The sequence below is a fragment of the Pezoporus occidentalis genome, unplaced genomic scaffold (genome assembly GCF_034315485.1).
Source record: "Pezoporus occidentalis ecotype Australia unplaced genomic scaffold, CSIRO_AGI_Poc_V1 ctg63, whole genome shotgun sequence".
Lineage (NCBI taxonomy): Eukaryota > Metazoa > Chordata > Aves > Psittaciformes > Psittacidae > Pezoporus > Pezoporus occidentalis.
The window spans coordinates 5962068-5988199 of NW_026915977.1; the positions used below are offsets into that span (position 1 = coordinate 5962068).

Below are 26132 nucleotides of genomic sequence, written 5' to 3' on the forward strand. Positions count from 1 at the left end.
GCCCCGGGGCGGAGGGGAGCGCGGCCCGCAGGTGTGGCGGCCGGGCGGCCTTTCCCCTCCCCTCCCCTCCACACACCGAGCCACCCCTTCTCGCCTTCCCCCCCTTCCCCACCGGTGCCTGTTCTCCTCCTTCTGCCGGGGAAGTGCAGCAACTGCACCCCGCGTGCTGGAAAACAAGTAAATAACCTGAAAATAACCCCCAAACCCGGCTTGCTGAGGCAGAGCCCCGGGGGTGGTTAAAAACACCCCGCTCAGTAATGCGGGTGACCTGAGATGCCTCCCTCTTGGGAAGAGAAGGGAGGGGGAGGCAAAGAGAAGCGAAGCGAGGGGCTGCGGTGGTGCCGGCAGGCTGGGAGAGTGCTTGGATGCACCTATTAAACGCGTTATTAAACGTGCAGTTGTGATGGCTAAACGCCACCGGCTTTAGGTATATATGTATGTATGTATATAGACACATACATATATATATATATGTTTTTTAATTATAGCATTAGCAATCCACATCCAGTAAGTAGCGGATCAAGAGCGCAGGCCCTCGGCCTCAGGGCAGGCAGCCGTGACCCTGTGAGACCACAGCCCCAGGTGCCTGCAGCTTCCTTTGGTGGGACCTCGAGGGAAGGGAAGTCCAGAGGGGAAAGGATGCGAGTTCTGCAGTGCTTCAGACAGTTAAAATGAAGCTTAGCAAGCGACAGGGGTAGGAGGGGAAATGTGTTTTATATTGGCCTCACGTGTAGATGTGTCTGAATTCACAGCCTTGCAAACGGCCATAAAGTGCTTCAAAAGCTGCGTGTATGTCGATTTAGAAGACAGCACTTCAACCCTTAGTGTTCTGCAGCCACCTCTGGCATGGGGTGTAACAGCTGTTTAACGTGGAGCAGCAACACTGCACTATCAAGGAACACAAGGCAGTGAGCGTTGCCACATAGGGTTAAAATAATATTGCAGACAGTCGTTGTCCAAGCTAAAATGCCGTCTACAGAAAGTTTTCACAGTTGTAAGCTATTTTGAGGCTCTGTTTGACATTTCTTGTTGGAAATGTTTTCTCCAGCATCTTCATGGTCTTAATTTTGTTTGAATATTGAATAACTGTGGATTTGAAGAGAAAATGGCCGGTTCCTAGAGCTCCAATATTAATGGGTTAAAAAACCCTCTGAGAGTTTCTGTCCAAATACTGGCCTAAAGTTCTGTTGATTTGACTGTGAATCAGAGCCTGAGCTGAAACAGCTGCAGGGAATAATAGCAAACAGAAAGGAGAAGAATTAGATGGTGTAAAGCAGTCTTTTCCATTTTAAAATGTAATGTTTATGTTTGGAGCTGGAGAATACTTGAGAAGGGAACCCAGTTCCCCTCTCTGAAACAACTTTCAAGTTTCTTTCAAAACAAAGGCAGTGTTTTCCACATAGGGATTCATTTGTTTAAAATCAGTTAGCAGTGACACCTTCTGTTGCTTTTGGGAAAACAGTTTCTCCAGGTATTGAATTCTGCCTTTTTATCAGGTTTTTACAGTCCTACATTCCTTAACACTAACACCTGTCAAAATATCAAGTAATTGCAAAAGCCTGTGATGCATTCACAAATACAGATTGTTCACCCTACTGGGATAGGTACTTGTGGGGCTCAGTGCGAGCCTCAGAGCTAGGACTGATACCCTTAAGGAGTATCAAGACTATTGGTAGTGCACAGCGGTCACTTTTTCATTAAGGATTGTATTGCAGTGGTCCCTGAATGAAAGGGTAAATTGAATACATCACTTATTCATGAAAAACATGTTACTTTTTCTCCCTCTGCACATGGTCTTTGCTATATCTGCTTATAGTTGTGCTCTTACTTTATGTATTGTACATTACATTATTGCAGTGTAACATATACCAAGTCTCTCTTTTGTAGAGAGAGCAACAAATACAAGAACACAACTGTGGAAATCATTGTTACAAGGAACCAGGAAGACACAGTTGTATTATCAAATCTTTTTGTCAGTAGTGGGGAGAGCTGCAGACTTGCAAAACATTTTTTATAGCTGAATGGAAAACTTCCATTGATATTATTCTTTGGACAAGATGGCTTCTGTTAACTGCAACATCTGTTCCACTGGCCCTTTGCTTCAGTTAAGTCTAAGGACCTTTACATTTCTTATTACAAGGAACCCTGAATGTGTTCCATTCCTTCATGTATATAGTACTATATTTTGTGAACATAAGCAGATTTTCTCCTGTTGGTTGATGACTGTGCTGTGCCTCATATGCAGTGAAATGTACTGAGTGAACTCAGTATAAAACCAGACTCTCAGCAGTACCAACAGAGTCAGTATGGTAGTCCAATTAGATCAGTTTAATTTAGGTATGATGTAGCTCTGCTTTATGATTCCAGCTGTTTAGCATTATTGCTCACCTCATGTTCTAAAGCCCCAGTGATTTTAGGATCATCACTTGTTACAAGTGAGAGATCGAAATTAATTTCTTAATTAAAAATCACAACCCATGATTCCTGAAAAGAGCTGTTAGCAAAATGGTGATAAGAAAAATGGAATTATTTGCAGAAAGGTATTCTTCAGTGATCCAAAGCTGCTCTGAAGGGTTGCCCTTCTCCAGCAAAACAGCAGAATGGCTACTGCCTGAGGGAAACTCTAACCTAACAGACATGATCCAGTTCCTTTTGAATCCGAGGTAACACTTGTGCTGCCTGTAGTAGAAGTCAGTTTGTTCTCGAGTAGGCCAAAATATGATTTGTGTTCTCAGTATCTTACAATCTAATTACAAGACAAGAACCAGGAAACAATGAACCAAAATTGGGCTGCATGGGTAAGCAGGAGTGATATAATCCTTGCCTTATTAGCATCAACTCTTTTAATAGGCACTGTGACAGGTGAGGGATTTAAAAGGCTACTTAAAATAGCACGTTTAGGCTGTGGTTCCATGTGCATTTCTGCAGTAGTAGTAATGTTGGTTTAAGCAGCTCGCCCTCAGCTAATTGTTCTCTTTCCTGTCCCACCCTTTCTGTTGCATTTGTGCAGCTGTTTGTGCAGATGTGAGGCAGAAAATCAAGCTGAAAAACAATTATTATTTTCCCTTAATTATTTTTCAGCCAAATTTGTTCTGCAGTCTGGTTTATCAGGAAAAAATCCATGTTGGTCTGTTGAAGTGGCTGTACAAAATGGAGAATTTATAGCCCTGGGCAGCTTGGACAGTACTAGTGAAAAATGAGAAGCAGTAGCCTAAAGTGGCATTGCATGTATTTGTGGGGAAACTGTCAGAAATCACAGAAGTGTTTGAATTTTAAACAATAGGTGAGGAAAGCCAGTTGAGGAAGTAGATGAAAGATAAAGGCTGCATAAGGGGCCTTGAAGTAGTTAATGCTTGAGACTGTGGAAAAGTCAGAGCTGGGGAGTGAAAGGGGAAACAAAGCTCTCTTTTCAAAATCTATCGTTTTCCACTTTCTTGGAACCAAAAGAAACATTATACCACAGTTAATTCTGTAAAAAACAAACTCCAAAAATTGAGCAGTGTAACCAGCTAGCATCTCTATGGAGTTGTTGGTTATTACTCTAGTTAGTTATTAGTCTAGAGAAGAGTCTGTACTTAGATCTCCCCAGATTCAACGGTTAAATTCTGTCTTTGTGTCTTCCCATCATAATGATCTCTTTTGGACAAGCCTGCCATTAAACTGGAAGATTTACATGCTGAGAATTCCTTTGGTCTGAGGAGTTTCCACCCATTGTGGAGACAGTCTAGACAACTCTTCCCTTGCTCTGCAGCCTACAAGGCTTTATGGATGTAGCTGGAAAGAAAGTGGGTCTGCCTGCATTACTTTCTCACGTTATTCCCAAACTGCTCTGTCACATCCTTGAGGCTCGTGTGAGTTTTCCTCAGTATATTCTGCTTAGACAGAATAGTTGCTGTTCTTCAGTGTGCTCCCTTTCTCGGCTGTCCCCAGGAGAAATTAGATGCAGCTCTGAATCTAGGCCAGAAAGTGTGCACAAAATCCAATAAAGTTAATGAAAGTTAACTTGCACATGTCTGAGAACAGTAATTGTTCCTACCAGTTAGAGGCCATATCCTGCTATTGTTCCATATATCAAACCCCTATTGAAGTCTCTTCTAAAAAATCTTGTACAAAAAGCCATCTCAGGATGTGATACCAGCCAGCAGACAAAAGGTCCTCGCATGTTGTGTAGCTGGAGTCCTGGCCCCGTTTCATGTTTTGAGCTATGTTACAATTTCACCATACTGTGAATCCAGGCTGTATTATTTTAAAATTGTTTTTAAATTTTAAAATTATTTTAACACTGTTTTGCAGACATTTTTCACTCTCAGGCAAATTTAGGGGTTGGTCCTGTTAAACTGTCTGTGCATGGAGCCTGCTCTGCAAAACTGGCATCAGTTGGTTAAAAAACCACCACAACAGAACACCCCAAACACACAAACAACTCTTCCTCCCAGAAAAAAACAAGCAAAAGAAAACCAACAAACCACCATGTGCTCTAAAATGTTATTTGTTGAACTAAATATCTAGGACTGGACAGTTTTCTCACTAGAGACAGAAACATTAAATCTGTCAATGGAGTCAGTAGTTATTTAATTGAAAACCTGAGGATCAAAGTACTTTCAATAAATGAAGGTGAGACAAGGAGCAGCTTTTTAATGGAATTCTTTTCACTTAATTCTTTGAGCTGGAATGTTCCTCAAATGTTATGTTAATGCAATATCCTTCCCTTTGGAATGTATTTTTCCATTGTCCAGTGATAATAAAAGATGTAGCTTAGACAGCTATATTCTCAGTGTAAATTCACCATGGTTTCATTTGAGGTCAGTGGAGCTACAGTGATTTATGCTAGCTGATACATTAATAATAAGCCTTAGGACATATTTTTTGACATGGCTGTTTGTAGTTCTCCTTCACAAAATGTTTTCCACTCCTGTAGAGCAACCATATATATTAATAGCATGTCTCATTCCTGAGGAGGCTGAGGTGCTAGCTTTAAGACTTTGAAATTAATAAACGTAGGACAGTATGTAGGTGTCTTTATCCAGTGCAGTCACACTGCCACCCCTAATGACACCTAGCAACAATGTGGTAGGACACAACGATTGAGGTGTATTAGGAAAAATGTAATCATTAATATTCAGTGAATGAGTAAACGAGGAGGCTGGAGTTGCAATTGCTGGGAATTAAAATCTAATCAGGACACCATGACTCCATGCCTGTTTGTGTCAAAGAATTGCACGAGATCTTTAACCATCCCAAGTGGTCAGCACTTGATTCTATAGCTCATCTAAACCCACCAAAATGAAAGTTTCATATCAGTTTAGTTAATGCAAGGAGTAGAAATTCCAGAAGAGGGGAATATTAGCAACATGTACTGATTGTTAGCAATGGCAATGGATTAGGATGAAAGAAATGCTCCCACGTAAGGAAGGTGACGGGCATATATGTTGATCTTATTTTTGATGTAAGAGGTTTTGGATTAATTTTCTTCCAAAATTATTTAGTGTATTCTGGCTGCTGCTTTTGCTCTGGTTTTGCACATATTATCTAGTTTTTGGTCTGAAGGAACTCCACCTCCATTCCTCTAATGATCAGTTCTTAGCTTGGGCTCATGCTCACTTGCACTGCTCAGCATCGAAGCTCGAGCTGAAGAGAAATGAGCGATACTGTTCTTTTCTCCAAAGACGAAAGTACTTTTTTTTCTTCTTTAATCTTTGTGAGCAGCGAAAAACGAGTGAATCCTTCTGCTTGCCCTTTCCCATTCTCGCTTCTATAAAAGAAGCTGTTAAGCTTAATATAGCCAAGAACCGCTTCTGCTGTTCCAGGTAGGAACATCTAATCACTTACATTGGATGGTTTTCGTCACACCTCTTGAAATCTTTTGGCTATTGTTTTGAAAGAATGTTCATTGGCTGCAGAAGACTATTGCAGCTGATAAAAATGTGCACGTCAGTCTTAAGTGTTTCTCCTTCTTCAGAACTGCAATATGCTAGTATTTATTGAATGCATTGTTGTCCTTTTTCCCTAAAAGTATTAGTATTTTTTATCCTCAATGCCTGAATTGCTTAACCTTGCCTCTCCCAGTGCTTCTGCTCTGTCCACGTCACCCTGACTGTCATGTTGATCCTTCCTGTGACTAGTTTTATAAAGTCACCATTTATGTCACTTTGGTGCACTTGTCTTCTTCAGAAGGAAAAACCTGACAAATGCCAGTGTTTTGCCATAAAGGTGCTGGTGCTCCAATGCTATCAACCTGTAACTGCTAAAAGCATGAAATACATTGTCTTGAAGAGCCTGGAGATATAAATAGAATGTTAGTTAATAGCAGATGTTACCCTTTGTGGCAAAAAGCCAGCAGGGCTCCAGCAAAAGCTTTCTCATGGCAGTTGTTACTTTCATCATCGGCAGTGTGTGAGTGCAGCCCCAGTAAGGCTGATCCTGACTGCACTCTGGGGTCACCCCTCATCCTCACCTCTCTCTGTTTTTTACGTGTTCAGTCCTGCAGGTAGCAAAAGCCAAACAGCTCAAGTGCAGCTCATCCATAATTCTTCCTTGGATCCTTGAAGCTTTAGAGGAGACTGGCAAGCCTGAGCCCCCAAGTCCTGCAAGCCTCTGAATAAAATGGAATCTGTGGGAACTGGCAGCATTCTGTAGAATCATAGAATCAGCCAGGTTGGAAAAGATGTTTTATGATCATCAAATCCAACCATTACCCCAGCACTGCCAAGGCCACCACTAAACAGTGTCACTAAGGGCCTCATCTACACTGGTTTTGAACACCTCTGGGGACAGTGATTCCACCACTGCCCTGGGCAGCCTGTTCCAATGCCTGAGCACCCTCTATGTGGTCTAAAGAAATCTTTCTATATTTTCTTTTCTAAAGAAATCTTTCCTAATATCCAATCTAAACCTCCTCTTGAGGCCATTACCTCTTGTCGATTGTTACTTGTTGTATAGTTGAGTCACTTATTCGTTAGCTTTATTGCTTCCTTTCTGTAGATTTCATGCTCTCCAGCATATTATTTTCTGACATCCTTTCTATTGCACAAGTCAAGTCTGCTTTCAGACGTATAAATCAACTTAGTCCAATGAAGTCAATAGAATTTCACCGTTACAGAATGATGAGTTCAAAATCAGGCCTTTTAAACCTGTAGGTTCCCTTATAAATTGATGAATGATTTGTCTGTTCCTAGGTCTCCTGAGCTGTCTTCTGCTTTTAAAGAAAGTGGCATTTATACCACATTTATACCATATATATATATGTCCATGCACACACAAATTCCATTAAATAACACTGTCTTATCTACCCCATTTGTTTCTCTCTCTAGAGAATGGCCTTTTGGCTGCCTGCTGGTAGTGATAATCTTTTGTCATAGTTGTTTAATGTATAAAATAAACACGTTATGTTCATTTGGAATAAAAAGCAGCTGGTAAGCACGCAGGCTTCAACCAAGTTTCATGCAGGTTTTGGCACAGCAGTGTTAGTCCTCTTGTGCACTCTTCCCTTCATTCATCCTTTCTGCTATTCCTAACACATCTGAGCATTGGTTTGCATGCTTGTTTGTCTCAATGGTTTCGTTACAGTTAATATTCTAGTAACCCACTGACTGCCAGAGATTCCACAGAGATGCCATGTTTTGATTTCAACACTGTACACTTGGTTTGAGGAAATGACCATTTCCATGCAGAATAAAGTAACTGAGATAATCCTTAACACTAAAATCATATTCTTCTGTTACTTAAACTGAAAAAAATAAAGAACTCCCTTGCTTATGTATTTTAAAGTAAAATTATAAATACATTAATCTTTTGGTTCCGATTACAAATAGGATCCTGTATTTGTTGCCATCTCCCTTGCAAATGTATCTTCATAATAATTCATTCATTTTTACAGGGGCATCTAATGACAGGAAAGGGGGAATGGATTTAAACTGACAGAGGGGAGAGTGAGATGAGGCATTAAGAAAAAATTCTTCCCTGTGAGGGTGTTGAGGCGCTGGCACAGGGTGCCTGCCCAGAGAAGCTGTGGCTGCCCCATCCCTGGCAGTGCTCAAGGCCAGGTTGGACACAGGGGCTTGGAGCAAGCTGCTCTAGTGGAAGGTGTCCCTGCCCGTGGCAGGGGTTGGAACTGGATGAGCTTTAAGGTCCCTTCCAACACAAAACCATTCTAGGATTTCAAGACCGAAAGAGTCACTGCAACATACTTGAGGAGAAGCCTAGCAGGGCATGTCAGAGCTAAGGAGCTGTCACTGAAATACTTCAGGGCTATCATTTCATGGACTAAGTCCTTACAGCCAACATGCAGTTTAGGGATTTAGAAGAAAATTGAAAATAATTCCATAAAACACCCATTTATTTGACTCTGAAAAAGTGAAGTCTGAATTCTGTTTTTCCTCTTGCTTAGTTTGTGTTTGTTTTCACAGGTCAAAGTCCTGCTGTCCAGTGTCATCACATTCAAATCCTGCAGTGATGTGTAAGTATCTCACCTCTAAGTTTTCTATTGCGATAGAACAGCTGTGTGAAAACTGTTGTGAACACCTCATGAATACTAAAAATGTGTCTTTCACAGAACTAGCATTAGGCATTATATATTGAGGTGCAGTTTGTCTTATGTTAAACGTGTGTGGTTCAAGCATGTATGCTTATAGTATAATACATTTACATTTTTAAATAGCTCATGATAATCTCATTCATTGCATTTTAAATGGAAGCCTCACAGCTTGTCACATTTACTTCTGTTTCTAAAGGTACACTTCCTTTAAACCTATTTTTTTACCTGGTTAAATCAGAACTGAAAGTTACTGAAGAAAAATATTACATTTGCCCTTTGATGAACAATTACCCAGCGTTACATGTTCAGAGTAATAAATGGATAGCGTTTTATTTTATGAGTCCACTAACTAATAGTGAATTAGAATAAAACTCCTGTGGGAACACATTTGACATTCACATGAATAACAGATGAGTTCATTATGATCCCCTGCTTATAAAAAGAATGGCAAATGAATTCATAATTATTAAGCATTTAAAAATAACACATTCCCCCAAAAGATACAATTCCGCATTAAATACCCATCTGTAGTTCAGCTGCAGGGCTTTGAGGAACCTGAAATGAAATGGTAGCACAGCATATAGCTGAATGGCAGACTGATTATTTGGTCATTTGCCACATTCTTTAACTGCTTGATAGCCAAAATAATGAAGATTCGTATTCTAGTTAATGTATTTGTATTAATTCTGAAATGTTTAGATTAATCTTGCTTCCAAAGCAGAGAATGCAGATTAGATATATGGTGCATGAAAGGATTATGCTGGGTCTGTATACAGAGAGGAGGATTACAGCACATATGGCTACTGACATAGACTCACGCTCTAAGTACCTGTGGTCATCTCATTTGAAATATATATTAGAGTTGGATTTTGTAGGGTTTTTTTGTGGATGGATATATGGTCGTATATATGACAAATAGTAGGCAGGACAGTTATTTTGCTAGAAGTGACATTCTCAGATCCTTGCCAAGCTGTCACATTAGCATACTGCTCACAGCCTGGCAGGAGACAGCTCTTCTGTGAATTGTAACCTCTGCCCTGTGGTGACACTAAGAGCACAAGAGTCCCAAAGGTTGCCTTGTCTGCCAGACAGAGAGGGAAGTAAGAGATGCTGAGAGCAAAGTTCAGAGAATCGCAGAGAGGACTTGCAGAGGAGAGGTTGGATAAGGAAAATTCTGTTCTTTGAACTACCTGCATCAAGGACACAAACAGAAAAGGGATCAGAAGTAGATTAAATTAAGATTGTTCCAAGTGCTGTCAGCACCTAAGGAGATGCAGAATTCTTGTTTCCCCAAATTTTACATATATGATCTTGATAGCCTTTATGGAGGTGGAGTGAAGAAGACGGGATTTTCTGTGTGAAGTCTACCCCATGGATAGCCTTCCTTGGTTATCCAAGAAACAGAGAAATAATGCCATATGTGACTTCTGTATTCCTCTTCCCAGTACAGAGGTAAGGGGATGTATGAAAGACCTTGTGGCCATATAGATTTTAAAGTCAAATTGCTACCATGTGTTCCCAAGTTCCCTTCTCCTCAGCAGCAGCCCAAGCTCTAACACAGTTGTCTTGCCATCAGTTGTGTTGTCATGCTGATATGAGGAAAAGAAGCCATGTCAAATGTGTGCTCATAGTCGTGTTTCACCCAGCGGTCTGAAGCTGCAGACCACCATGAGGTGGACTCCCTGACCTGAGCTAGGCTGTGTGCTCGAGGAAAAGGGCAGTAAAACCCCCAAACTGCAGAGTAGGGAGGAGGTAAAGAGGGAAAGGTCTGAGGATTAGGGTTTCAGGATTGTGAAGGGTGAGGGCCATGCTGGACAGTCATGAAAAAGGTCATGAATATTGGAAATATATTAACCAAAACAGAATTCTGTACCATAATAGTACACTTTTCCAGTCCTACTTACGTAATTGTCACTACTGGGGAAAAATAAATCCAAATATCAGAAAAGCCATTTGTGCTATACAAAGTTGAGAAACTGTTAAACAGAGATAGAATTATTTCTTTCTGCTTTGGGACAAGAAGCACCAGCTAAGATTTAGGAGTTGCAGAGCTGCCAGTGGAAGGACATGATTTATACACTGCTGAATTACAGTGCTTTTAATTTTGAAAGTCTGTTGGCACTATCTGATTTGGCTTCTGACTTGATCTGGGTGGATAGCATTTGGATGTATATCCAGACAGCTAGGGCTGAGCTGATTCTTCAGAGGGAGGGGAAAAGCACCCAGACCTAAATCAAATAGATAAAACCTAATTGTGTATTAGGGAAACTTGTTGGGCAGCAGGGGGACTAACTCCTTCCTGAGTCCTGGGAATTGCTGGCTGAAGTATGTGGTTTGGTTACAGTGATTGCCTTAATGCAGAGTTTCAATTCTTATGGGTCCCATGAGGACAATGCAGGAAACCTCTTTTGTCTGCAGCATATGAACTGAGTGCTATGAACTGTTGTATTCATGTATTCATAGATTCCAAGACCAAGGGGATAATAGTAACCATTTTGCTAACATAGCCTACTTACACCTTTTTTCCCCCTGAAAGATAAATGGAATTTGGAGGTTGGTGTGGTTGGTTGGTTGTTTTTTTTGCAAAGCTGATACATTATGAGTGCATTTCTTATGAAACTTGAAGTTTCTATTTGAAAGCATTTAACATCTGTTGGAAAGATAGTTGCTCACTTATATAGCATTTAATATTACAGTGTACTTAGGATTGTCAATATTTGAGGTAATGGTTATTGTAGAGAAGTGCACAAGAGAAATGCTATGAGAGCTCTGCAGCTGATGGCAATGGAAAATGTACTTTTTACTTATGACAATCTGATGGCTTCATCTTAGTATAACCACTTAGAAGGTAGGACATCAAAAGGCAGTCTGCTTTAAACATGTTAGGTAAGTCATTAAAGTCAATGTCACATCATCTTTTGTTATCAGTGTCCCTGCCATATGCTCCCTCAGCAAGGCCACTGCTGGTCATATCCAACATCAGCATGCAAAACATTATCATGAGAAGCGTTATCAAGTTGTTTTCTGTTCATTAGCAACACATTAGATTGCAGGTAAATTATTCTAGTGTTTGCTTTTCATTTGCTAGGTAAACCAGGGTGGCCTGTTCCATCACACTCATGTGGAAGAAGGGAATCCACTCCACAAAGCTTGTAGAAAGCTGAAAGTTACTTTTGAGAAAATCAGACAGCTGTGGTCACTAAGATTCCTTTTGCAAAGGAATTAGGAAAGAAAAAGTGATGGAAAGGAATTAATACTTGGAATGGGTGAGTTATGACCAAGAGAATTAAGAGAGCAGCCATCTCTGAGGCAGAGTTCATACAAGATTTACTTTATTTTTGTAAAGAAAACAGGTACAATTGTGATGAGTTTTGAATAATTTATATTAGGATTAAAGTCTTGGCTTCAGAACATGCTTACAATAAGACAAGTCTGAGTCTGAATCACCTCAATTTGTGAGATGTTGTCTTGCAGCAGATAGCAAAACATGTTTGTTCTAAATCTTATGAAACAATAATTATAGTAAGTAAAGGCAATTGGCAGTGATTGAAATACTAATAATACACTGCATTTCAAACGTTTGTTTAAAGTGACCTCAGCCTGTTATTTTACTGCTAGAGAACAAACCTCTCTCAAATTGCATTTGTCTACCACTGAAATGCTCCTATAGGATCCACCACCCAAATTAAGGCTAATTGCTAATAATTTATTCACCAGGAGGTTTGTATTATCAGCTTTGTTTATGGAAAATGGAGATTAAAAAGTAGTTCTCTTTCTTGCAAACTGCTGTGCAAATATCATCTGGTCTTATTAGATGTCATTATCTCATAGGAATGAGATGAGAGTTCTCTCATCACAGGAAAAAAGATAACCAAGTGTAATATAGGTCTGAGAAAATTGTTTGGATTTTAGTTGGCAGAACAGTTTATGTGTTAAATCTATAATATATGTTATACTCTTCCTGTTCTACTTCCAAGTAATGTTACCATAAAAAATCATGCCAAGAAAGGAATAAAGCTTCTGAGTGTAGTGTGTACGTACCACGTAGTTAGCAGAAAACATGTACAGATTTCTTTTTATAATGTTTTATTTTTGCATTACCCCATCTTATGTCCCAGTGCTTTTTGCTGCTATGATTCAAAATGTCGAGCACTTAGAGATAGGCTTATTAGGAAAACATATATATCCACTGCATCTCTACATTGTATTAAAGAATGTAAAATCACATCTTGCCTCTCATGAGGATGTGCTGTCTGAAATTTCAAAGGGATTAAATTATGTGAGGTGCTCTAAGAGCTATTCCTTTAGCCACTATTTTGGTAATTATCTTTTTGATTATAACATATCTCACTGTTCTCAGTTGTATTTGTTTCAAAGGATGGAGGGGCTCTTAAAATAAGTGGTATTTTGACTTAGAAAATTGAAAAGAAGATAAAAAGCCCCTCATCATAAAGTTCAAGCTACTTGATGGCCTCTTTATGTAACTCCTTCCTTTTCCAGAGTGTTGTCCTTTCTCAGTTCTAGGGAACACAATATGCTACTCATGGTCAACAGAGAAGATGAGCAAAATCCAATTAGTTCCTTATCCTCTGTAATTTAGGAGCTCTATTCCCTAGATGATTAAAATTCAGCTATATACATCATTACATTTATTAACATAGAAATGCATTTAAATGTCTTATTTATGCGCTTGCACGTCACTGCTTGTTCACCAGTGCTGTAGGAAAATGTAGTTTTCTGTTAGTTTATAATGAGTTTGTTCTTGCTGCAAGCACTGGAAATGCAGTGCAATGATTGTACTTCCAAACTGCAAGAGAATGTAGAAGTCCAAGTCATTTATTTGTTTTAGTGGGCTGCTTGGAAACATTGCTCTATTTTTTAATTCTAGCAGCTATTAACTGCTTTTCCTTCTCTCCCCATGAAAATGAAATGCAGAGCTTTAATGGGTTAGATCATGTTCTTTCAGGCAACTGAATACATAGAATCATTTCAGTTGGAAAAGACTCAATCACGAGTTAACCCAACACTGTCAAGTCCACCACTAACCTGTCTCCCCAAGCGCATCTAAATACATGCTTCTCCATGTTAGAAACTCAGTAAATACACTGCCTTTCTTCAAGGACAAAACCCTTGAGGAAACAGCCGTTCCCCTTCCAGAGGTAATTTCACACTTGTGAGGTTTTGTTTGTCTTTTCCTGCTGTAACTCTGCAGAGATAATTGGGTAGGGTTTTATCCAAGGATTTCCAGCATCATTATGCCAGGACAGGTGTGGAATGGTAGATGCAGGAGCTAAACCCAACAGTCACCTTCCTCAGGCAATCTGCAAGCCAAGTCTGGCTTGTAGAGCCTGAGCTGTGCAAACTGGGTAGATCTGGCACAGGGTGCCCAGAGAAGCTGTGGCTGCCCCATCCCTGGCAGTGTCCAAGGTAAGCTGCTCTAGTGGAAGGTGTCCGTGCCCGTGGCAGGGGATGGGAACTGTATGAGCTTTAAGGTCCCTTTAACCCAAACCGTTCTGTGATGCTGTGATCCGGTGTGTACCTGAGCAGAGCCAGCTCCTGGGGGGTTGGCCAGGGAAACCTTTCTGCAGAGGACTACGTGAAGGGCTGCAGAAGGGCAGGGCTCCGCCTGCTGTTGCGTTTCCTTTATTTTCAAGCAGTGTGAGGGTCTGGTACAAAGCAGTGCTGCACGTCCCTGCCTGCGTGGACTTTGCTGCATAACTTCTAGTTGACTGGAGAGATAAAAATAATCCCTGACACCAATCAACTTCATCCTGCCTCAGGACAGAGTTGTGATCCCTTCTCCTGGGTGTTCTTCCCTCTAAAGAGGAGTTCACTTTCCAGCCTTCTCATTCTAGAAAATGTTTAATGAGGGACTCTGCCAGGGAGAGTGGAGCTGCTGCTGGACAAAGACACAGGCAGTATCAGCTGGGGACACGGTGGCAGGAAACGGAAAGGTGTTTGAGAACGGCTCGTGGATATTTCCTTCCCCAAGATCGTATGGCCAAAATACTCCTTGCCTTTGTGAATAGAGCTGGACCAAAATTCTGAATGATTATTAAGCTCCTGGCATAACAGAGGTTTGAAAGGACTGGGACTGTTTGTGAGACTAGTCTGAACTAGACAAATAGCTTCAAGTGAAATAATAGGAAAAATATGGAAACATTGTCTCTGTTTTCTAAAGGAAATATTTTAATTTGCATAAAATGAAGTGTTTCATCTGTTGAAACTGAAATGCCATTTTCCACTTTAAAATGAATCTATATAAAAGAATTGTAAAATATGGGGGGGGTAAAATGGCATGAAACACTTTAATTCAATGTACATTTCAGGTTTACCCCGAATTGAAATTACTAAGTTTTTATTTTGCAAGCAAAAACCATTCTGTATGAGCTTTGTGGGACGTGAGGTTTGTGCTTGCTTCTTCCTGCCTTCTGTGTTTCGTTACTGAGCTGGGGAAACCTTCAGTTGCTCAGCTCTAGTTAAGGAATGTTCATTAGGCACTGGCCTGACAGTTTTCAGATGACTTGTGAAAAGCCATTTGCTTACACCCATGTTGGTGTGTAAGGGTGTAGCTCCTCCCTCGTGCTGTGCCAGCGTTAGACCTTGAGCTTTGCTGCATACTCTGCATGTGCCGCACTCCTGTTCTTCAGGATGCAAATGTGGTGTGCAAGGATTTGTGATTTCAGCTGGCTCCACAGGAAAAGAAGGATCGCTTAGTTCTGGTGGGATTGTGGGATACCTACCTAATGTACCTTAGCTCGGTATACCCTGAGTAAGGGAGACCTTACACTCACAGATCTTTCATTTATATTCCGTGTTCCTATTCTTCTCTTTTGTGTTCCTTGTCCTTGTGTCAGCCACCAGTACACTTCAGATAAATGCAACATTTAAAATGTTCATTTAAAGTGACAGAGCAGAAGATGGGAGCTCCAGATGCCCAGTCAGACTCTTATTTCTCAAGCTGATCTAGGCAGATCTGGTGATCTTCTCCCATTATTTTCATTGACCCTATATGGCTGACTTGGAAGGATCCTTAAGGACTTCAAAAGGTGTTTTGCTCTGTCATCATCATCACCTTAATGCTGTGGACCTTTGGAAGCTCGGAAAGCTGCTTCAGTTTCCAAGAAAGGCTTAGCAGACCTTTTGTAGGGGAAGTAGATAATGAAATCAAGTGCTGCACATCTCATTCAGAACACCACTTGTGCACGTATGTGACTGCAGATTTGTGTGTAGGATTCCTGTCTCTCCTGTGGTAGTTGTTTGGGAGTTGGTTTTTTTTTGGGGTGTGTGTTGGGGGGGGGTATGTATTTTAAGGAAAAGTTGGCCTAATGTCTAAAATCTTCAGCAAGAGGGTGCCATACGGACAGTGAGAAACTATTACTAAGAGGTGGCCTTTGTAAGCAAAACAGCTAATGGGAGTTTGCAGTCTGAAGAGACAAAAATGGGCAAAAAGAGAGAGGAAGGGAGTGCCGTCAGTGCAGTTTTAGAGCTGGAGAAGGGGCCAAGCGTTGAAGGATGCAGGCAGAACCTGATGTTCAGCGCTTCCAAATGTGTACATTTCACCACACTGTTTGATCCTGGCAGTGCTTTATGCCTACGCAGTGCTAATTTTAACTGCTCTGATTTTTATTTTTATTTTACTATCAAAGAGAGGGGCTTCTCTTCACATTGATTGCTTAAATACAGCAGAGCATCTCCATTCTCAGCACAACAGCAGACTGTCAGGTTTTGCATAGGTACGTGGGGTTTTCTTCTCTCAAATTGTACTGCAACTGCTCACTGCACACATCCAGCAGAGAGAGCAGCAGGGAGGGACAGATTGACACACGCTGACTGGATGTGGTGACTTTTCAGTACAAAATAACAGGGTTATTGTAGTGCGTCAATGTGAGAGTCTTAGCCTGGAAGGGATATTTCATTGACGTTGACATTGACAACATAGAAACAGTGTAATGGATCTTGAAATTGGCTCCACTGCTTCTGGATGCCTGTGTTGTTCAGTGTTCGTGTGAAACTCCCTGTGCAGAGTAATGAGGTGAGACCTTTTCTCAGCAGGATAACCTTTAAGACAAGTTCTAGTAGTCAAGCAGGAAATCAGAAAAACGGTACATTCAAGCTGCTTGTCTATGTCCAGTGCTTGTGGTAGGAGTTTGAATTCAAGGGTACTGACTATGGAGAGGCTTAGTCCTTACATATGCCTTGACACACTCTAGCGGCTAAACTTTGTAGTACCATTGAGGCAGTGGATTGCGTTTCTTTTTCATGCACAGCAGTAGTTAAAGTGGATGAAAATTGAGGTAATCATTCTTGAAAGTAAGCTAACAGTTCTGAACCTACTGCTCAAGTCCTGTTCTGTAAAACTTGTGGGTTTTTTTTGTGTTTTACTATCCAAAACACTGATTCAGGCATTTCACGTGTTCAACATCTGGAGTTTTGAGCAGCACACCCTGACCTGAGTCATTGATGTATGTCCACAGTATTTATGCAGTATATCAAAGTCAATAAACATCACCTATCCACAAGTCCTAGGCGTTTATCCTTTACTGTTAATGGATACAGGTCTTGGGCAACCTCATCTTTTTAACCAACCATCATTAAATAGTAAATCAATAACCACATTTAAAAAAAAGTATTTATAGCTGAGCTCTAAAATCAGTGGTTTTGCTTATTGAACTAATCATAAATGATTCACTGTTTTGCCTTCTGAGAAGACATAATGGAGCACTTGGCTGCCTTAGTTCTCTCCTCATTTTTCCCTTCATAGAGCTTCTCTTGTAGCAAAATCCCTCAGATAATATGGTAAAGTGTCTAAAGATATGCTTTATCATCACAGCAATCATAAAGATAGCCCAACCTGTGGTGAAGTGTTTTCTCCAGGATCAAGAACTTTCTGTTGCAATGCTTTTGGTTTGGCTGTGGGCTGCTATTGATCCTCTGCTCACTGCTGTTGCATTGGGTTGCAGAAGGGTGGAGTAACTTTTTGTGTTTTACTGCAATTCGCCCACTAACATGACTAAAGTCTTTCACTGAGCACAACTCAAAATTTCCCTTCCTCGGGAAAGTTTGCTGTTTTGAAACTCTCCATTTGGTTGTATCACAATGGAAACAAATTCCCCATTCCCACAAAACAAAAAAGTAGAAATGTTTCATTCTGCTTTAATGTGTGAATTTATTGTTGTTGCTTACACAACCCAAGCAGATTGCACGTATCTAAGGCTCTGCCTGTTCCTTCGTCCTTGTTATTCTCTATTTTAGGAACTCTTCCTATACTTTCTTTAGCTTAACATGACAACTTGTTAAACCTGTCTGCTAGGCAGGATCATGGTGGGGGACTCTGTGTACCCAAATTTCCCATTATCTTTCATTCTCTTTTAGCTAAGAATTTGTGCCTTTTTCCATCTGACATTCAAGCCATGGTGTGTTAGACTCGATTTTGCTCAGCCATTAAGCAACTTCTGACTCTTGCTTCCTGCTTGTCTGGATATAGATAGTTTCAACTGGCCTTTGCCGCTTTGCCTCTGAAGCTCTTGAATTTTATTCTTTTAAGAACTTTTCTCTTTCTATGGGTAAGTTACTCCAGTAACAGGAAATCTGAATCTTCTGTCTAAATGCAAATACTTCCATGAAAATACAACTTTCCTCCAACTCTCTGGAGATGCTTTGGATTTAAGAGTGAGTAGTTTTTAGGCTGGTGCAATTCATTCCTAAATATTGGAAAGATGCTGGCCGACAATTACAGTTGAGGTGAACAAGTAAATCTCTCATTGAAGGCAATGGGAATACTGCCAATTTACACTGGGAATGAATTAGGCCAGGGTTTTTTTGCATCCTTATTTGAACTGTCATCCTAAAATAGCATCGTCAGACTAGATACATCATAAATTTGTAGTTACATCTTAATAATTATGTAATTATTAGAGTATCTGATCCGATCAGCTTTAGAGTGGGTTTTGGAACAGCATTTCCCGTTCTGTGGCAGTTGGGGTATCTGGAGATCCCTGCATCTGGATAGTGGAGCTGAGAGGGCCCAACATTGGGGAGCAATTCACTGCTGAGTGAGTTAAGGCAACTCTGTTCAATATATGTCTCATATATCCCAGGATTACAAATATTCCTTTACATTACTGGCTGTTCATCTAGGCCCAAATCCAAGTCATAAGGAAAAATAAGAGAACGATGGGTGAGTGAAAGTTTCAATCACTTGTATCTACTGAGGCTTGTTGGCCTCATGTCTGGCCTTTGTAAAGGTGCAGCATGGAGATTCTCTCTTGGCATTTACTGATGCAATAATCGGTGTTGAACTATTCAACTTTTGATAATTAATGTGCTTGATTTGTATTTGCATTTTAAACTAAGGTCAGCTCACTCTGCAATTTATTTTTGCCTCCACTTTATGCTCCCATTATAAATAAATAAACATTTGTGTATGGCATGTCTTAAAAGTCCCCTCAGGGGCTTCCTTGATGGGAGGGGCCTTCCTCTCTTTAGGACAGAAAGGGTCAGACTTGGGGCAGAGAAGTTAGGATCTAGAGCAGGCTAAAAAATAGGAATTGTTTCAGTGGACAACATCAAGTAAATCTCAGTTGCCTTTGGGCAAGTTGTCTCAGCTACACTGAGGATTTACATCCGCTGGTGCAGTCAAACGAAGATGACTGTCTTGCACTCAGAGCCAGTTTGTATTCCAAAATAATGTAGCTCTTTTCACTGCCAGTTTATTAATGGGGATCAGTCGACAGATTCTTCCATCTGGTATTCCCAGACCACACTTTGCAGCGCAGATTTTGCTAACTATGTTATCTGTTATTTCTTTGCACAGTGAGAAATTCAGCTTTCATCTTTCTACCCTTGCCCTGGACAGTGAAGAGCTTTTTTAAAACATCATCAAATAAAGATATTTTGGGCTGTGAGACTGTAAGCTTTGTTATGTGGCTGCGGTTCCATGCTTTGACTTCAAGGTACTATTCCTAGGAGGCTTAATTTGGGAGTTTTAAGTAGTTCTTCTTTCTGTTGAAACTGTTTCATTGCCTTTATGTAAAAGGCAAGTTCATGTTAAAACTCATGAAATCTCTTGTAGAAGTACAGAGGGATTATAAGGGAAGCCAGTGTATTGTAACCTAAAAATTCTGTGAAGTGTCCCATTTATGAGTCCCATGACTGTAAAGTCACTGGATAGACAAACACATTATGCAGATAGAGAACCGGAGACAGAGGTTATGTGGTGCCCAAGGCCATTCAGTGAGTCAAAGCTGAGCCAGGGTGAAGTTCCCATTTTAGTGTGCCTATTAATAGCACCAGCACAGACAAACTATATGAAGGAACTAAATGTGGGGGCTGTGTGATGTCAGCATGGTCTGCAAGGCTGAAATATTTGTTTCAATCTGACTCTAAAATGGTGAAATTATTAAACATAAATATGACTAGATCAATGTCTTATGTGAAGGGCTTCTCATATTAATGGTAATAATCTCTTTCCTGTTCCGCAGCTGAGGCCTTTTGTTTTTCCTTTGCACACAGAGAAATGATTCATTTCAACCCTTTTACACCTTCAGGTTTTGAGGACAGCCAAATAGTGTGTCTGGCAACAAGAACAACACAGTCACAGCATGACTGATTTAGGGATAAATGTGAGACAGTGTTGATGAGAGCCACTTCTAGACGCCTTTGCTAATGATTCTCCTTATGATTGCTGGCCTGACCATGATATGAAGTAACGCCAATCATGAATCAGCAAGATTAAAGAAGGGTTGACAGGTTTGATGGGGAAGGTTAAGGAGTCTTTTGCAGCTGTGGTTTAACTGGAGCCAGTGTCTACAAGGCCAAAAGACAGTATCTGTCTTGCAGACTACAAAGCATGGTCACTGAAATTCATGAAATGTTAAGGGCAATGGTTTGTTTCCCCAACAAGTTTTAAGAAAAATTATTGAGTGATTCAAGTCAGTCTTTCTATAGGTAACATATGAAGGTATCCAGCTTACCTGTTTCAACAGTTTTACTTACTTTTTGGCAACAAGTTAGATATTTTGAATGCCAGAAGTCTACTTTTTTCATCCAATGGATTTATTTCTTTTCAGTGCAGGTAAGGTAAAATTACCCAGTGACTGCAGTTGATCTGTTTCTTGTAGCCATGGTTTTATGTATCCTCAGACACAGAATCATAGAATAGTTAGGGTTGGAAAGAACCTTCAGATCATCCAGTTCCAACCCCCCTGCCATGGGCAGGGACGCCTCACACTAAACCATGTCGTCTTTTAAGTAGATCTCTGAGATGTTGTATTCCCTGTTGCTGCTGGTAGAGCTCACTGACTTAGAATCTCAAGATAATTTAAATACTTGAACATTATGGAATTTGCAGTGACTGGTTCCAATTTGGGGGATGGAATTTCAGTCATAAATTTTGCAAGGACATCTTCCAGAAGTTAGTCTGAAAAAAACAGCCATCCATTTCTAAAGATTGATTGCAACAGAAACACTGATTTCTGTTGAAGGCAACTTAGAACCTTGTCTTTATTGACACCACCACCTGTGAGAAGACCTCTGAAGTACACAGATACACTGTAATCTCTATGGCAGTTGTGGAATCTACATGGGAACTGCGTTATGATATTCTGACATGTTTTTGACAAAAATTTTAGCCTTGGTGCTGAGGTCTGTTGCTTTGGTGTCAAACAGACAGGTCAGTCCGGATCTATACTGCTCTGTCTCTTGTCCATGCGGCATTCAGTTTCATTTTCTTTGGGGGATAAAGGAATTAGGTCTCATGCTCTCCCTCCCTCCACAGTGAGGGCAGCCTGTTGGCCTGCCAGGTGAACTTGGGTTTTGAGCAAAAGAGGAAAAAACTTAACATATGAAAATACCTTTTTGATGCTTGTTTACACCTAAAATACTTCCAGTATACCCTGACCTGTGCTGCCTCGTAACAGAGTTCCTGGATTATCAACACACACCAAGTTTGCTCCATTCAGTCTTCTCAAAGTGCTAATTTTGTGTCTGAAAGAGGCTGATGTTATCACTTCAATGTTATCTTAGTCTTTCTGCAGAGATACAAGTGATGTCAACAGGAGCAACATCTGCTAGAATAAATTATAGCACCTATCCATTCATCTATGTTTTACATCCAGGAGATGATTCTTATCTCGCCTTTATTAACATGTATGACAGTGACCTAGAAACAGTCCTGAAGCCATTAGTGTTGCAGCAGCTTGCAAAAATGTAACAGTGCTTTTAGCAATTGATCCTGCTCCCTCTTGCAGAAAGAGGTAGTTAAGAGTTCTTGCTCCATCTCACTGCTTCAGTGTGTTCTCCTAGTTCTAGTTGCTGTGTTTGATTTGTATCTGTTTGTTCTTGGGCCAACATTATCATACATCTTAAATAATTAATTTCTCCGATGGTATCTTTGCTAATAGCACTCATCTCCCTGGCTGTTGTTATGAGAAGTATGCATCTCTCTGTACTGTGAGTGACAAGAACTGTGTAATATTCCAAACAGGGTCTCACCCATACCTATAGGATGCCATCATTACTATACTGTCTCTATTGTCTTTGTCTTTAGTGGCGTACTGTAAAATGGATTAGTCTTTTTGTCAGCTGTATCACATTGGGTGGAAGCAGCTACGCACTGCTCGTCTACCTTTGTCTTCCCACATTCCTCCCAGGATGTCCTGGTACACCTCCGTTCCTGTCAAGCCAAGCCAGTGCCTACCTCCTCACACTCAGGCCTGCAGCTTGCCATTCACTGCTGTTCTGTCATTTGCTTATTCCTGCCTCTGATGAGCCTTACATTTCTGCTACATTTCCTCATATTCCTGTTACTCTGTGATATTCCTCCTCTAAATTGATGCTGCCCCCCAACATACTGCCAGCAAAATTTGTCTGTTTGTTGCTTCAGAGGTGAAGAGAATAGAACTGGCCAATTGCCATGGCTGTGCCCGTGCACAGTAACTTACTGTAACTTCAGAGTGTGTCTGAGGATGTCATTAAAATCGGGGGACCTATTTCTGTGATTGTTCAACCGAAGGAATAATTGTGGGATTGACTCATGTTCTAACTCCAGAGCAAGTTCTACTCTAAGTCAGCCTGAGTTCCACTTTAGCCATTGTCCTTATTGATATCCATTAGCCCTTTATATATAGCTGTCTCTAGGCAAGGACCATCAAGTGTGAGTTATGGAGTGCCTGGCATCGTAGCTGCTGCTGAATAATAAATCAGTACATTTATAGAGTCAGTTTTTCTTTAGTATCTTGTGTGTGGCTGGGTTAAAGTATATGCACAAAAACAAGAAGAAAGTGTATTAACATAGCATGGGTGCATCCTCAGTTGGGAACATGTGGACAGTTGCTAATCCCATGGTCTATATTCCCCCTCTAGCCACGATGTGGTTTTCAACTTCCAGAGAGCTCCTATATGTAACAGGTTTAAGAATAAAAAGTTAAATAGCCTTGATGACAACTGCTTTGTTGTTATTCAGATTGTTTCATTTCTGCACATACTGTGAAACAACATGCATTGTCTTTCTAATGATTGTCATCAATGGCACAATTTAGTGTGATGTTTTCTAAAAGGAGCCCAAGCAAGCACCACTTGAATGGTACCACTGATCTGTACAGGTGTATTTATCACTGGGGTGAGTTTTCTCTCACTCAGTTCCCAAAACATGCAGCTCTGCACAGACCTGTCCTGTCAGTAGAACTTCCTTTAACCCATTTCCGTTCGTGCTGAGAGTAACTTCTTTTGAGAGAGAGCAATCTGGGGTCTAGATTTACATGCATCTTACCTAGTGTCATGTAACTTGTCTAATGATGTATCAGTTCCTCTGTTAACAGTCACATGCTTGGCTAACTTTTAATAAAACACATCCAGCTATAATAATTTCTTTCTTCCTGCAGTCTCTGGGAAATGTGTTGGGTCTCAAGACTTGCAGCAAGCTGAGTGTTAACCTTTGGGATGGAATATAAAATGGAGTTTAGGATTAAAGGTTTGATTTCTGTTTCTCATTCGTCTAATTTAGCATCAGTGGAACTGAGGCAGGGATTCACCACTGAAGCCCGGCTCAGAGACTGGTTTTATGTTCAGAAGCAACATAGACAGTGTCAAATTGTCTCAAAATCGAGGAGAGGCTTTCAGAAGCAAAACCACCACTTTCAGAGCCTGATCCTAAATCTGTTGATAGCAGTTGAAGTTTCCTCTTCTTGCTCCTACTGCTCTGAGTTGCAAGTTACTGTATCCTGCATGGCTTTGTCTTTCCTTTCCTTTCTTTGCATATCAAGACCTTCAGAACTTTTCCCATACTGAAAATTAAGCCATCAAGACCTTCAGTCCACTCGTGCACATATGGCATTTCTCCCATCCTTCCAACTGGTTTTCTGAAGCACTCAAGAAACATTTGCAAGCTAGAAAATGAACAAGAAATTCTCCCCCATTGAAAAGTTGAAAGATGAAGTTTAGTAAGTTCCTAAAACACTCTTTCAAAGACTGGGGTAACTTCTGTTTCTGCTGCAGTCTGTAATGTCTAAGCATTTTGATAGGAAATATTAGGGGCTACCAGCGTACAGTATGTGCTTGTCTGTTCTGGCAGCAGACACAGGTAGATTTTATTGCTTATTCTATCTAAAGGCTTGCCTAGCTCTAGCACAAAGTCAGGCTTTCTAAACGCTCTCCTAACAGCACAACAAACACAGAGTTGCAGTCAGAGAGTTGGGTGATGTACATTAAGCCCTCAGGGGAATTCTCTGCAATCATTGTATTACTGAACATGAAAGGGTAAGGCATAAAGTAATTCCAGTTTCTGTAAAAAGCCTGAAGTGCAGGGAAGGACCAAAAGAAGCTCTTTTCCGCTTTCTGTCACCAGAGATTCCCAGGATTTGGTTTGTACATTCATTAGACAGGAGCTGTGTTCGTCTTCCTGCAGTAGTATGGACAAGTAATACATCGCTGAGGATGTTCAACAATTCTTACAATAAAACAGTATGTCCTGTGAAACTGGAATGTCCCCGTCCTTGCAGAGCTTACTGGGTGAGCATATAGAAAAGAACTGCATGATAAAACCTATTCAGTTTTAGCACAGCTTGCTCTGCTGCATTGGTTTTGTGCTGTATATGTCTTTGTAGTGTTAGCGCACTGCTATGTGGCAGCTTAGAGGTATTATAGCAGAGCTGGCACACCAGCCCAGAGAGCTCTGTGTGTATCAGAGTAAATCAGCACTAGCAGGTCTTTTTTATAATGCTTCCATCTACCGCACATACACCCATTCCCTGGTTTATTTGCTGAGCTAAAGAATAAGAATATACCTAAAATAGGGAGGATCAGGCAGTAGAAATATCCAGTTTCAATCAGGTTTACAAATTACAGATCTCCAAAAAGATGGTAAAATGTAAGGAAAAAACCCCAACCCCTGGAACTGATCAAAATTAGTGGCAGTCATTGATTTCTAGAACACACAAAGAGAATGGTGAGTATAAATTTGTTACTTACAAGTGCTGAGGATTTTAGGGAATGAAAATGGAGACCAGGAGCTGGAGACTGCCTGCCATGCCAGCAGTGTTGATTTGGAAGCGATGGACACAAATAAACGTTCAGCAAAGCTTAAAAAGCTGTGATGCAAGGCTAGCCAAAAGTGTCCATGTCCTTACCGTGCTGTGGCTGGCAGGCAATCCGTGTCTGGGAGCCTTCGGTCCCTCTAATCAGGCTCCGGGGATTTTGTTTGCAAGAGAGATTGTCCTTTAAGTGATCGGTGCAAGAAAACAGAGAAATAAAGAGAAATGAGCAAATCGCACAAGGCAAATAGCTGCAGGTCTTTAGCATGCTCCCTGCGTTTTCCTGGGCTGCATCTGCAGTAGAGAAAATATCCCAAAAATAGCTCAGGCTGCCAATGACTTGCTGAAACCTGAGAAAGAATTGCTGAATTTAAAGATCTGGGTTGCTGTGGGTGTATGATTAAAGTGAGAAATCGCTGGCAGGAAGAACCTAGGATGAAACCACATGCTTAAGGAGTAACTTGTGAGTTCACTGGTATCAGAACATGAGCTGACCTCTGATTTCCCCCTCCTCCATCCGATGCCAGTTAACCCTTAAGAGTTCAGCATGGGAGAAAGTTCTGTAAGAACGTGAAGAGGAAATATGACCAAAAAAAATGTGACCAAAAGTATGACCAAACAAAAGTTCTTTTCCACTGCCATGTTTGGGATGTAGTGACTGTATTGTATGGAGTGACCCTTTTCCTTGGTTTCAAAGCAGCTGGCCGAGGTGATGTTTTGCAGAGGTCTTGGAAACTGTTCTGACTTCTGGAAAGCCCAGTCTTGTGTAGGGTATATGTTAAATACCCCTTTAAGCTGTTTGTGAAAGGGAACTCGTAAGGCTTTAAGGAAGGATAACACAACACATGAGGAAATATTCTCACTTAAGGACAAAATATCAGGAATTGCCAGAGTATCTGGCACAGCCTTGGAGGACACTTGTGTTTATACTGTGCCCAGGACGCGTTATGGTAGCTTGAGGACTGCTCCAGGTTGTTCTGGTCTGTAGGTGTCCCCTATGGATTCGCTGTGCTTACACAGATCACTAGAGCACGGCATACTTTAGCCCAGTCCTCAGCTTGCTCTCTGAT

At 40.9% G+C, this 26132-nt stretch overlaps 1 protein-coding gene across 2 annotated transcripts in view; it reads right to left on the minus strand.

Moving 5' to 3' along the window:
* AMMECR1 (AMMECR nuclear protein 1) overlaps positions 1-25367 on the minus strand; it is a 100108-nt gene extending 74741 nt beyond the window's left edge. Inside the window, exon 1 of one of the 2 annotated variants that reach the window (XM_062640193.1) lies at positions 25159-25367. In XM_062640193.1, the coding sequence (XP_062496177.1) occupies positions 25159-25330 (172 nt within the window). In that variant the 5' untranslated portion in view covers positions 25331-25367. Of the gene's footprint in view, positions 1-25000; positions 25104-25158 lie in introns of those variants that run through there. The other variant, XM_062640192.1, reaches the window with a different exon arrangement.
* Between the last annotated feature and the right edge of the window lie 765 nt (positions 25368-26132).